A 12,834-nucleotide genomic window follows, 5' to 3' on the forward strand; every position below is an offset into this window, starting at 1 on the left:
GACAGCTGAACAAAGAAAAACTGAGAATTTTGTAATTCTCCATGGATATTGCAAGGCAACCCATAACAACTAACAACATAACAACATAACCCATACTGCAAGGCAACCCATAACAACACCATACGTTTTTCAAAAGGCCCCTTTGGGGGGATTTAGTGAAATAAATGTTTTAGTCAATGATATATTTTTGTTTGATTAAGACATAATGAAGGGGCAGTAATGGAAAATATGGTCTTCTCTTCAGAGATAAGCAACATGATGTTTTGCACCCCATTTCCCACAAAGTCTTACTAGTAAACCTGCCCAATGTACTTGACAGGAGCTAAAGTTTAAAACCATTATAAGTTCACTTCAAGTCTGTAGAATCTAGCAGTTCAGGAGTGACCAATCACAGAGAGTTGGGGCTGCCAGATATTATTTAATGTAATGAAAACAATACAATGTATGATTTTCTATTTGTTTGTTCTGACTGAACTTTCTGGATAAGATTCATTAGCTTGTTATAAATTTTCTTTTAATGATTTCCTCTTTTCAGTTTTTAATATTTATATTCCACACATTCATTGCCAATTAATCTTCACAACAATCCTGAATAATCGCTGGACGAAGAAACAGTTGCACAAGCAAACTTTGCGGAGAATCTAAACAAAGATATCCCATGTCAAAGGCAGCAAATATTGTATCATAAAGGCTTTAACTGTTAATTGTGTTGGGAAAATTAATATTTGGAAATATGTATTTCTTCTTTGTTAAACAGTTCTAGGATACAATCCTTTGGTCTCCTACTTTGCTATTTACTGAATTCAACCACACTCCATACTCCAATGTACACTTAAATGGAAGACAAATAAGGCTGACCTCTAAATTCGCATGTGTACAACCATTGCATTCCTTTGGAAGTGACATCTTCCTCCTGCTAGACTAGCAAAAATGTTCAACCTAAGCCCAAGCTGTTGGAAGTGTTTTTAAAAAGACAAAAGGTACATATTTTCATATATGGTGGACCTGCCAAGAGGTCAAGAAATTTTGGAATATAATTTGATTGTTGCTAGAAAAAATAACAAAACAGAAAACTGAACCCAAACCAGAACTGTTTCTATTAGGCATAACAACAGAAAAATATAATAAAAAAGATAAATACATATTATGCTACATATCTTAACAGCTGCTAGGATTTCCTATGCACAATTTTGGAAGCAGGAAAATGTACCATCAGAGGATGTTGTTATAAAAAAAAATTGGACTGTGCAGAGATGGACAGATTAACAATGAAATTAAGGGACAAAGAAGAGTTAACATATTATAATGCCTGGGATGCCTGGTATGAATGGTTTAAGAATAAAAAGAAATCAAAATGACAATTAGGTAAAGAATAAAAAAACTATATAAATACTAATATCTATATTCATATCCATCTACATTTATTTATATATTAAGTTGAAATTATAGTGAAAGAAATGTGTATATAGAAAGATGATAAGGATATATAAAAATGTCTTGATGTTGATATAATGATGTATAAAGTTTTATTTTAGGTTTTTAAATTTTGAAAACTAAATAAAATTTAATAAACAAAAAAAGAAAGTGTAGACTTCAACTCCCTAGCCAGCATTCCATTGGTGAACATTCTGGAAATTGAGAGCTCATCAGGAAGACGATCAGATTGGATAAGACTATTTTATATATGTATTCAGAGATTAGCTTTGCTTGCCTTTGTGTGCTATAGGAGAGCACAGATTCACATTTTTAAATCGTCATTTCTTTCTAATTCTTCTCCATCTTTTTCCTGTAAACTTACTTATTCACAATCTGGAGTCTCCCCATATGTGTTAGTACTTGAAGTGAGTCACTTGCTAATTTTTTAAGAAACAATGCAGTGAACAGTAATTGTAGCTTTTGTTATTTGTGACACAGATATCCATCTTTATATAGTCTGATAAAGCTCAGTTAACAAACTTTCCCTCAAGAAAAAGGGAGTGTTTAAGAAAGGGAGTGCTTATCAATTAGATTTTCTTGGAAGACTTTAGTGACACAATGCAACCTTGGGTAGAATTCAAAGTGAATTTTCCTCTGTTATTCAAAAAGAAAAGGCAAGGGTTTGCCAGAAACCAGTAAGTGAATTACACTTTACCAGTTCCACTTCAGGTGTTTTTAAATCTCTATTAACTCTTAAATGTTTACAAGATTTTTAGATAACCTCCTTCAACACATTTCTTAATGCTTATATCAGCATTAAGCCTACATGGATATGCTTATTGAAGCTTAGCTCTCCAAATATTCTTAATGTGTATTAGTAGGATTTGCAATTACATTTTTTTTAAAAAAGTTTTCTTTTTAGGAACAGAGTGCTTCCTCAAAAATAGCCAATACAAGACCTGTGAACTTGATCCTCAAATGCCTCCATAAAGCAGGAGTAAATTATATGATTTATATGATTTCCTCTATATTACTTAATATAAAAATCTGGAGAATGTTGTCAAGGATGATGAGTGCTAAAGTCCAAAATATTTGGAGGGCACAGGATAATCTAGACTTTCACTGATATATGAAGGTCTGCTTCCACTTGTACCAATATGCATGCATGTTTCAGTCAGTAACAGGTGGGATTTTTCACTACTCCACTTTTGAGGGCCATAAAACTGACCAACACAAGAAAGAAAGGCAGCTTTTTCTGTTGTTGGGTATGGCCTTCTGAATTGGTTGACATCTGGTGTCCTTCAGCTCTCATCTCTGCAAGCTTTCTAGAAAGCTTGGCTCTCAGTGACCACAGAATCTTTGTTGATAATTAAGAAAAGACTGCTGCATATGTGCATAATTCAAAGAACCATGGAAGAAGTAACTTGGTAGCCAATTCCAGCCTACTCTTCTTCCAAATCATGTTTGGCTTGGTAAACAATGAACATTTGTAACTCTGTTTCTTTACACAAAGAAAACAGTATTTCTGCCAAATAATTGAAGGGAATGAACACTCAAATGTAGGGCTATATTTTCTAGGATCAGTCCCAGAGTTAACAGAATTTTATTGGCAAAGTAAATCCTATGGCTCACATTCCCTCTCTAGGTCCTTATAGCACCTCTTGGGGAAGTAAAAAGGAAGTGGAAGATCATGTTTGATTTCCTCATCCGGTTCCTGTTTAGAGGATAGAAAATATAAGACAAGAAAAGCAGGGGAAAGCCAAACTCACAAATTTGAGAAAGTGAGCAGTAGAATATGGACATCTTTAAGTTTCTATTTCCAAACATGGAGCCCCTGTTGATTGCTACACCAAAAAGTGTCTATCCCATGAGAGTTACTTAAAAAAGCAGCAATGAAATTATCAATTTCTATAAGAATAATACTGGAAAAGCATTGAAAGCTATCTTCCATTAAGCAGGTACAATAGCACTGTCCAAAAAAACTGTACGGTGCATTTATTTCATTTAAGGGGTTATAAAAATTGGAAACTTCTATCCTAATGAATCCTTTATCAGAAGGACTACCCATCCATAAATTTGTCATCTTATTTAGAATTCTCAGGTTTTAAATAATTGTTAGCAGATATTAAATCAACTGAAATAAACACGTTTAAATAACAACAACAAAAACACTAGCAGCTAGGTAAATATTTTTTTTAAGTTTGGGATGAAAGTTTCTTCTTTTTTTAATGGCTTTCGCTGAAAAAGATTGGATGTAAAAATGTTTGAAAGACCTGAACTCTAAAGGAAATTGATATCAATATAAATTCACCGTTAAACTTCAGTGTATCTTCAGTGACATGAAAATAATTAGTTAAACAGGCCCTGTTGCTGAGCTTGTATATTTGTAAAAAACTAAACTTTTAAAGCCTTTAAAAATTTTTAATGAATATGTATATATTTTTAAAGGTCTAGGAAAGTTTGTTTGAATTTTTTTATATATAGTAGATGCTGCATGCTTGAGTAAATATATAATTATTATTTTGTTTATTTCCAGAGTATAGTTAAGATATAGTAAAACATGACTTTTTTAATTCAAATCAGACAAAAGTTCCTAACGTAATCTAATTCTGACTAAAGATGCACACTCTGTTTTACAACAAAATGCAGTCCTAAGTATATATATAATGCATATGCTTTTAATATGTAAAACATAGTAAGTCCTCTGTTTCAAAAATTAATCAACTGTTGATTATGTTGATGAAACATACTGATATCTTTTTAAAAAGAGGTTTCCATCATTGTTACATTTACATGACACTAAAAATTTACTGAGAAGTAGGTTCTTTCTGCTGCATTCAATAAGAATTATTCCCTAGTAAGCACATTTATAATTGCACAGTTCTGGAATTCAATGGATTTTATCCAACCTGAGGCTGATTAAGCATGCATATATTCAAGATGTACCAGAGCTTTCTTATTAATAAACAATTTTTCACTTAGCAGCTGTTCTTTTGAATCTGCACTTTGTGTCTAACACATCTACATTATATTTGTTTCATGTGCTGGATGGCAACAGTTTTGTTTTAATAAATAAATGAGAGATATCTACTTGTAAAATGCATGGTGATTAGTGAATGTCCTTATAAAAATCTGTGAACTTCAATAACCATGTTTCCCTAACATTGGAGAAGCAGATATCTTACATTTAAATGCAATATATTTGAACGTTCTCACTATGCCAGACAAAACCAGGTTCTCAATATTATAATTTCCCAAATATCAAAATTTAGCTATTAATATAGCTGCCTTCAATTAATTTTTAAACCATGCACTTATATATACACAAACACAAACATTTGTGTTATCTCACTGATTTATAACTATGTGAAGTATCTATTCCTGCATTAGACACTAATTTGTTATATACTATTAGCAGCAATAGGACCTTGAAAAGAAAGGCACAGCCATGTCTTAAATCTGGTATGAAACCAAATGGGCCAAATTTCTGCCTGCACCCATTGAAAGAAAAAGGGAAAAATTCTAGCAAATTGCTGAACCACCTAACAATTCCAAACTGATTTCAGATTGGAAAATATAAATGTAACTGATAAAACCCCTTTAAAGTACATTATTAGAATTTCTGATATCTTATCAGGGATTTTATGCAGAGAAAAACAGCAATAACCAGTTGCACAGAGTTTGGAATTCATTATTTGTTAGCATCTTGAATTACACTCTTTTAAAAGTTATTAGACATGACAGGAGATAATACGACAGACCTGGGAAATTCTAGATCAACTTTACTGCAAAGGGAAAATGAATCTCCCCCATCCAGTCTTAAAAGTCCTGCTCTACTTCCAATCAAATGAAATGTGAGTTGTTTTCAGTATACATATTTTGACTGCATCGCATTATTCTGAAGTTCTTCATCTTGGTACAGCTTATTTATACACTTATAAGAAGGAACCCTGTTCTTTTGTACAGTTGATCCCTGTTCTTTTGTAAAGTGATGAAATATGACCTCAGACAAGAGTGGCAAACAACTTTGACAAATAAAGTCCGAAAGCAATGCTTAGGCACAAACAGAACCAAAATTTTCTTTCTGCTAGATTTTGAGATACATTTTGAAAGTCATGTCACCAACACCTTACAAGTCACATTTACCATGAGGTCTCTCCAACTTTCAGCCCAGTAAAATAGTGTTCATACTATTGATTAGGCCTGATAAATAACTCCTTTTCATTCCTGGTAAAGAAGAGTGTTTCCCTACTAATTTTATAGGTTAATTTGAGCTAATTAGACATTAACATATTTACCGCTAATCATGTATCCCTGCTTTGTCTCAGCCGTTAATGAATGCCCCCATTGCTTGAGATATATTATTAAGTGATCAGGAGAGCTAATTCACCAGTTGGCGGCCATTCTTCCTTATGGATGAATGGGGAGAGCAACAACATGGCAAATAGTACCCTCAGCTGTTTTAGCAAACATTTCATTGTATAAAATCAAATTCACAGCATGTTTCATGATCATTTACTAAATTCCCATCCATATTTGAGTTGGAACATAGTAATAAAAATGTATTAATCCCACATGCTGCCTGACTCTCGACATCTCTTAACAGAAAGAGAAGCTTATTCTATGGACAATCATTTAGTTTAAAGCTTAAAATAGGACCCTCCAAGTTTAATATATGAATATGTTGGTTCGAAATATATTGTGTCACATATTAAATGTATGTATAATTGTTAACTGGATGTGATTTGTGTGATGTGACTGACATTTTTTTTCTTTCTTTTATCACTGCACGCTACCTAAAGAACAAGTAGCTATTTATTTACAGGTTTGAAGAAAGATCAGTTACCTAAATACGAACTACAAGTGGCACACGATAAAATAAACATGATTTTTTTAAAAAAAGAGTTGTTGGCAAGAGTACAAATGCCATTACCAAATGTGGAAAATGTAAACATCAAAAAAATAATGAGTTCCATGATGTCCACTCCCAATTTGGTGAAGCTGCTGGAGCGACTGTTCCATATTCTAGATATGTTTCTCCTTCACTCTGCCATACGTTTTGTTATTTTTAGTACATGATCAAGATGCAGGCCTTAAGCCAGCCATTCTCCCCCTCCCCACACTTTTTAAATCCATTTGGATTTATTTATTATATTTTTCTTCTTCCCCCCCCCCGCTAAACCTTTACTATAGGTAAAAATAAATTGAGCACAACACTGCTGTTTCCTTTCTGCGATTGCCTGCACAATCTCAGGATAGACCATTTTTCTTTGCCAACCAGACAGCAACATTCTGAATGTATATTTCATTTGCTAATGGCCTTTTATTGCTTCTTTACTTGAACCATGTGGTCCGCAAGAAAACTGATAGGGAGGGCCCAGTTTTTCTGTTTGTTCAACCTTCCCTTAAATATTTAGTGGAAGGGGAGACTTAAGAGGTCACTGATTAGTGATAGATAGATGACCACAAATTTAAAAAGAATGCATATGTTATTTTGCCCTGTGAATTTGTGGGATGCTGCCAATAGCAGAGAAGATAAGTAAGGATCTGATTGGAAAGAACTGTTATCTATTGAAGATTTGTACCTACTTGTGATTTTATTTACCATGTTATATAAAGATAACTAAATAAAATAACAAGTATGAAAACTACACCTGATTTACGGAGCAATTTTCTATATCTTTACTGAGAAGCATGTTTCATTGAGGTCACTGATGCTGCCTTGCAGGTAAGTATGTATGTAAGCATGTACTAAGAAATGCATAGTAAGGATTGTAGACTCAATTTTTTTATATATAAAAATGGATCAGGTTGTTTTCTAGTATAAGAAATGATAGCTTATTAGTATGAAAAATAGTGATACAATTTCTAAGAAAATCAGACCTTAAATATTTCATCCTATTAATTTTTAAAAGGACAAAATTATAAATTACTTTGTATTCAGTTTAAATTATGTATTTGAAGCAAAGACACAAGGACAGATACTATTCCATTCCAAAACAAAACCACTCAGAAATTTCTATCCCTCAAAATTTAAAAAGAACAAATATAATTATATTTCAGTTCCTATCATGGTGGACGAGCCTAAATTATATTTTTAAAAAGCGAAACCAATTTTGTTTAATAATGGAGAGAAAAATTATCCATGTCCAGAAAACAAAAAGGCTTCAAAACTGATAGACAGCAGATATCTGAATTATATTGCTAAAGTTGTTTTATGCATGTATGTATGTATGTATGTATGTATGTATGTATGTATATTTCCATTTCAGAGATGTGTGCAAATATTTATAAAATTTAAATAAGAATTAACTATTCTGGTTAACCACATATTAATTTGCAAATACTAAAGGCACAGAAAAGCAGATAACTTCACATATGTATAAGTAATATGCATTCCGTGTTTCATTCTTAAAATAAATGTAGCCAAAGGTGCATAAGCTTGGGTAGCATTGCTTCTGTAAACATATTTTTGCTTTTTAACCTGTTTCATCTCCCTCACACCTCTATCCAATAATTACACTAGCACACATTGACAACTTGAGGTTGGCTGCTATTTTGTTTTCTCCCATGGAAAGCTGCTAAAAATAGAAAATGTTCACTACATACCTGATCACTTATTTGACATGCAACAAGATTAGGCTGATAGTAGCATCCAGCAAATTTGATATACTTTAGCCAATTTCCTACATCTGGCTGACTGGCATCAATACAGAATTTCACATTGTAATGCTCATCCAAGATCTAGAGAGAAAATAGAAAATAAGACATCGTTGTTGCTTTGGTCTCATTCAGCTAGTTTGAAAATAAATCACAGTCCTTCAAATAAACAAACAGAAAAGATCTTAAGTGTATTTTATAATGAAGTATGTTTCTTCAATGGACTTCACAAAAACAATTAAATAGGCCCTAGTAATTAAAAGAACAATTACTCTTTCACAGATATACCTCTTGCAATATATTTGTCTGTAATCAAAACGCAGTAAAAAAATCATGAGAGTTCTTTAATGAAAACGCATGTGAATAGTCCTGACTTTTTACAAAATTTTAGATTCAGTTATTGGCAAACAAATGCAAAATTGGCTAGCATCATATCTGTAAGTTGCCTCCTAACAATTTACATTTAAAATATATATTTCCAATACAAAATTTCACTGGTTAGAAAACGATTAGGTTTAGAAGAAGTGATTGTTCTTTAAATGCGTGGTCAAGAGATAAAACTGCAAGAATTGCCTAATAACAGGGCCCCTCTTATACCACACCAAAGAAAATAAATACAATGAAGTGTAAACACTTATACAGATTGTAGCTGCTTTTGGCATATGCCCCTAAATTGATTCAGCTGAAAAAGAAATTGTAAAGTTAATGTGATCGCTACAGGTTATATTAGAAATAATACACCATAAGAATAATATGATAAAAGAGTAAATATTATAATGCAACATCACAATTTGTCTGTCTAGAGGCCTCATCTGAGATTTCAGCTAAGTATGTCAAAAAGTACATTTAAGACTCCTTAGCGTCACAGATTTTCCATGTCAGATTTTAGACAAAACCCCATGCTAAAATTGCAAAAACAAAACTACCACCACTATCAACAACAACAAAACAAAACATCTCCAAAACCCAAACAAATATAAGTTTATGGGAAATTGTAGCAGAAAAGAGATTATGCAAAGAAATGTAAAATGCATGTTTAGATTCACAGCAATTCTTGTTTTTGAACTGTATGTCTTAAGAATCCTGGTACAGTTTGTCATCTCATCTAATAAAATCCTAAATTACGTTTCCTCTGAAAGAATCCTAGCTCCAATTCAGTAATTAAATGAACTTAGAGGATAAAGCGACATTATTCTGGCTCACCTGAGGTTAAAGACAAAAATTGGAGGGCAATATGTTCCTGGCCTGAAAGCATTTTTCACCAAGAGTTCAGGTAATCACCCAGAAGCAGTTTTAGATCATTAACTCTTCACAAAACTTCAAGAGGCACAAAAGCCCAGGGCACAAGGCAACTGGGGCAGTAAGAAAGTGCCTCTTGTATGTTTTGTTAAGCAGCAGGCACTTAAACCAACAAGGGTGCCACCAATTTTTAATGTTTAATGCATGCCCCCAAAAGAGGGGCCTGCCAAGGGTAAAAACCCACTTCAAAGTCAATTTCAGGAGAAGAATTAAGCCTTGGAATCTTTTTACACATGGGGCTTTATGCATTTGGCCCAGCGCCTCCACTGCACAGAGAAAAAAAAGTTGAGTTTGCAGCTTTCAGAGCAAAATTACTTCCACCTCCCTCCAGAAAAAAAAACCCACTAACCTTATCGCCTCCCCTGAGACTTTGGCTGGATCATTGGGGAGGCAACCAATAAACAAAATGAGGCAAAGTAAAAATAAAATAAAAATCAGTTCTTTGGGTGAGAATGCCCAAGGAACAAACAGTGTGCTTCAAACCAGCTTCCTTGTGTTCAGAGAACTAGCTTGTGGACACAGGACAGAGAAATACTGGCACACATATAGAAAAAAGACTTGATGCAGGAGGCCAATCCAGATTCATCTGGGCCTCTTCCTGAAGCCCAGGAAGAACTGGGCAAGGGTGTATTGAGAATGGATAGTTGAGTTATTAGAAGACGTGCAGCCTCTTAAGCACCTATCCTTTCCCTTAAGGACATCCTCCGAACTGTCCCCACCCGATCCCACTTTTCAGAGGTGCCACTTTTCAAATTTTCATTCAATGTTCAGAAGTTCTATTAATCAAGAGAAATCTAGACAGTGTAGAGGAGGGTGCACTGAAAAGCCTTCTAATCCCACACCTTGAATAATTCAGTGTTTCATCTAGACTTCTACAGCTCAACTATTTCTGAAGCCTGAATCTAGTAGCATCGGATGCCTAAAGTTCAAGATCAGGGTTTCCTTCTTCTCCCTTCCAGTTGCTGCATTTAAACAAACTGATGCCTTTTTGGTAGAAAAAAAGTCAAACTGCTTCAGTCACGGCGGTTCACTTTCCCTGCCTTTCCCCTACTTCGTCTGATGGCACTGATTGATTATTTCCTTTCTCTTTCTTTCTTTCTTTCCTTCATTCATGCGTGGCATACCCTATGCTTTAATTCAAGGTTTTTATTTCCAAAGATCAAGAGAAGTTTTCTGCCCAGTGGATTAAATCAATCAGAACTGCCAAACTTTCTCCCCAAAACGCATTTAGAAGCAAAATAAAAAATAAAACAAAGCCGCAGAAAAACAGCTCCAAGAACCGCGCGCCCTTTAATTCTTAACTTTTCACCGAACCGCTTGCAATCGACCGCTTGGCTACCAACCTGCAATAAATATAGTAAGGTCGCGTTTCCCGGTTGCTCGAGGAATTTGGATCCACGTAAGAGTTTTGTTTTGTTTTTACCTGCTCCCTAATTTTCCTCGTGGACTTCCTCAAAGCAAGAACCGAGATTCGGGGGAGATGGACAGGCGTCACATCTCACCACCACCGCCCCCTTCGCGCCCCACACCTCTCGCTCTGCCCCCCACCCCACCCCCTTCGAAGCCTTTTTGGCCCCAGAGACAGATGACAACAGGCTGCACGACCGACCGTTGGGGAGGGGGGCAGCAGCGGAGGAAAAGAAACAAAGTTCTTATCTTAGGCTTTGGGGTGACATTTTTGGGGAGAGAAACCCACAAAGCGGACGGGGGGAAAAGAGAGCGAAAGTTGTTTGGGCCTCGTGGAAACAACCCTCCTCCCCCGCCGCCGCCGCGCGCTCGTTCTTCTTCTTCTGAGGAGTCGGCGCGTGCGATTGTCTTACCTTGCCCAGCTCAGATCCACAACAGGTCCGACGTTTCTCCCCCCAAAAATCCTTCCTTTCCGCGGAAAGGGGGAAGGAGAGGCTGGAGAGGGGGGGGGAGCTAAGGGAGGGTTGCAAAATAAAACAATAAAAATAATAACGCCAATCAATCCTTCCAACAGCTGTCAGCAACCTCTCCCGAGGAGATTTCCCCCCCACCCCCCAGCTGCCTTCACGCGCCCTCCCTTCTTCCTAGGAGCTTTCACAGTCCTCGCTGCGCAAAGAAAGGCGTCTAGGAAACCCGGCGCAGTCCCGCCGGCTCGGCTTCCTGAAGTGCTCGAATTCCTTCTCCGGCATTTGGGGCGGGCTACGGACTTGTGGGGTGGGGAGGGAGAGACTTTCTTCGCCTCGCTTGCAAACTTCTCAGGGTCCTCGCCCGGCGTGGAGGGAGCGAGGGAGCGAGCGAGGGAGGGAGGGGGGAAAAAACGTTACGGAGAATTCGGGGGGGTGCAGGAAGACACTCCGCGATCTTCACCGAGAAAGTCTCGGGGGCGAGGGGGCGGGTAGGGCGCGGGGGCGAGAAGACGCGCGCGGCGATCGCTTTAATTGTCCCCACTGATTCCGAGCCGGCGTGTTAATTTCTTCCCTTCGCCCGGCTTGCCCTCTGGCTGGCTGAGCGCGCGCGGACGGGGCGGTGGGGGGTGGGAGGAAGACGGACGGAGGAGCCTCTGAAGTGGGTGGGGGTGGGGGTGTGCGCGCGCGGGGGGTGGGGGAAGAGGGTGGATATCTGCGTGGAGTCCAGAGAAAGTTGTCCAGGCGGAGAGAAAGGGGGCGCGCGCGCGCGCGCGGCCGCGAGGTGGGGAAAAAATAACTTCCTTTTCACTTCGCCGCCGCCGCCGCCGCTGCTTGATCACAAGGGAGGAGAAAAGCGTGTGCGAGCCAGGGAGAAAAGGAGGAGGAGGAGGAGGAGGAGAAGTTCCCCGGGTGCCTCCTTCCCGCGCTGCGCCCCGCTTCCGACGACCTCTGGGGACAGGACCCCACTCTCTCCTCCTCCTCTTCTCCTCCCCCACCCTCTTCCCTCGCCGGCCGAGGGGCGTCTTTGCCCCGCTAGCTGCCTCTTGAACCAGAAGTTGCTGAGGGAGGGAAAGGAGCAGGCTGGGGTGGAGGTAGGGGGAGTGAGTGGGAGGAGGGGTGACGAGGAGCGGCCGAGCCCCAGAAGAGGTATCTCTTTTCCCTCCCCACCTCGTCGCCTCCGCGGCCGCTCGGAAGCCAGACAGAGGCTCCTCTTTCAGTCAATTTTTAAAGTGACAGCCGCCTCCTCTGGCTAGAGAGGTCACAAAAAGGTCGCCCAGGCAGAAGCCCTCGCCCGGCAGACTGATTACGGATGCGCTCGGCCCCGGGAAACGTGTCAGTCCCATCCAGGTCACTGGCGGCCAATCGGGAGATCTGGCTTGGCTGGGAGGGGTTGGTTTTTTTTGTTTTTTTGTTTTTCCTTAAGGGGGGGGAGAGCTCCCCCTCTGTGGTTTTTTTTTTTTTTTTTGCAGGGAAGGCTGAAAGGGGGGTGAGGGGGGAGAGAGAGAGACGTCCCATCTTCCCCTCAATCTGCTCCAGTGGTGTCTGGAAAGTGGAGCGCTTTGCCTCGCTCCGGCTATGTTGATTT

The 12,834-nt window shown here is 38.2% G+C and overlaps 1 protein-coding gene across 14 annotated transcripts in view; it reads right to left on the minus strand.

The window, feature by feature from the left end:
* MECOM (MDS1 and EVI1 complex locus) overlaps nucleotides 1-12,834 on the minus strand; it is a 534,866-nt gene that overhangs the window by 64,558 nt on the left and 457,474 nt on the right. For 8 of the 14 annotated variants that reach the window (XM_087933422.1, XM_087933420.1, XM_087933421.1 and 5 more), the window contains one exon: nucleotides 8,026-8,160. In XM_087933422.1, coding sequence (XP_087789548.1) covers nucleotides 8,026-8,160 — 135 coding nt within the window. Of the gene's footprint in view, nucleotides 1-8,025; nucleotides 8,161-9,279; nucleotides 9,364-10,718; nucleotides 10,860-11,195; nucleotides 11,863-12,834 lie in introns of those variants that run through there. The other 6 variants (XM_026705800.2, XM_026705798.2, XM_026705797.2 and 3 more) reach the window with 6 other exon arrangements.

The sequence above is a fragment of the Pseudonaja textilis genome, chromosome 4, assembly GCF_049901715.1.
Source record: "Pseudonaja textilis isolate UNSWEBS1 chromosome 4, rPseTex1.2, whole genome shotgun sequence".
Taxonomy (NCBI): Eukaryota; Metazoa; Chordata; class Lepidosauria; order Squamata; family Elapidae; genus Pseudonaja; species Pseudonaja textilis.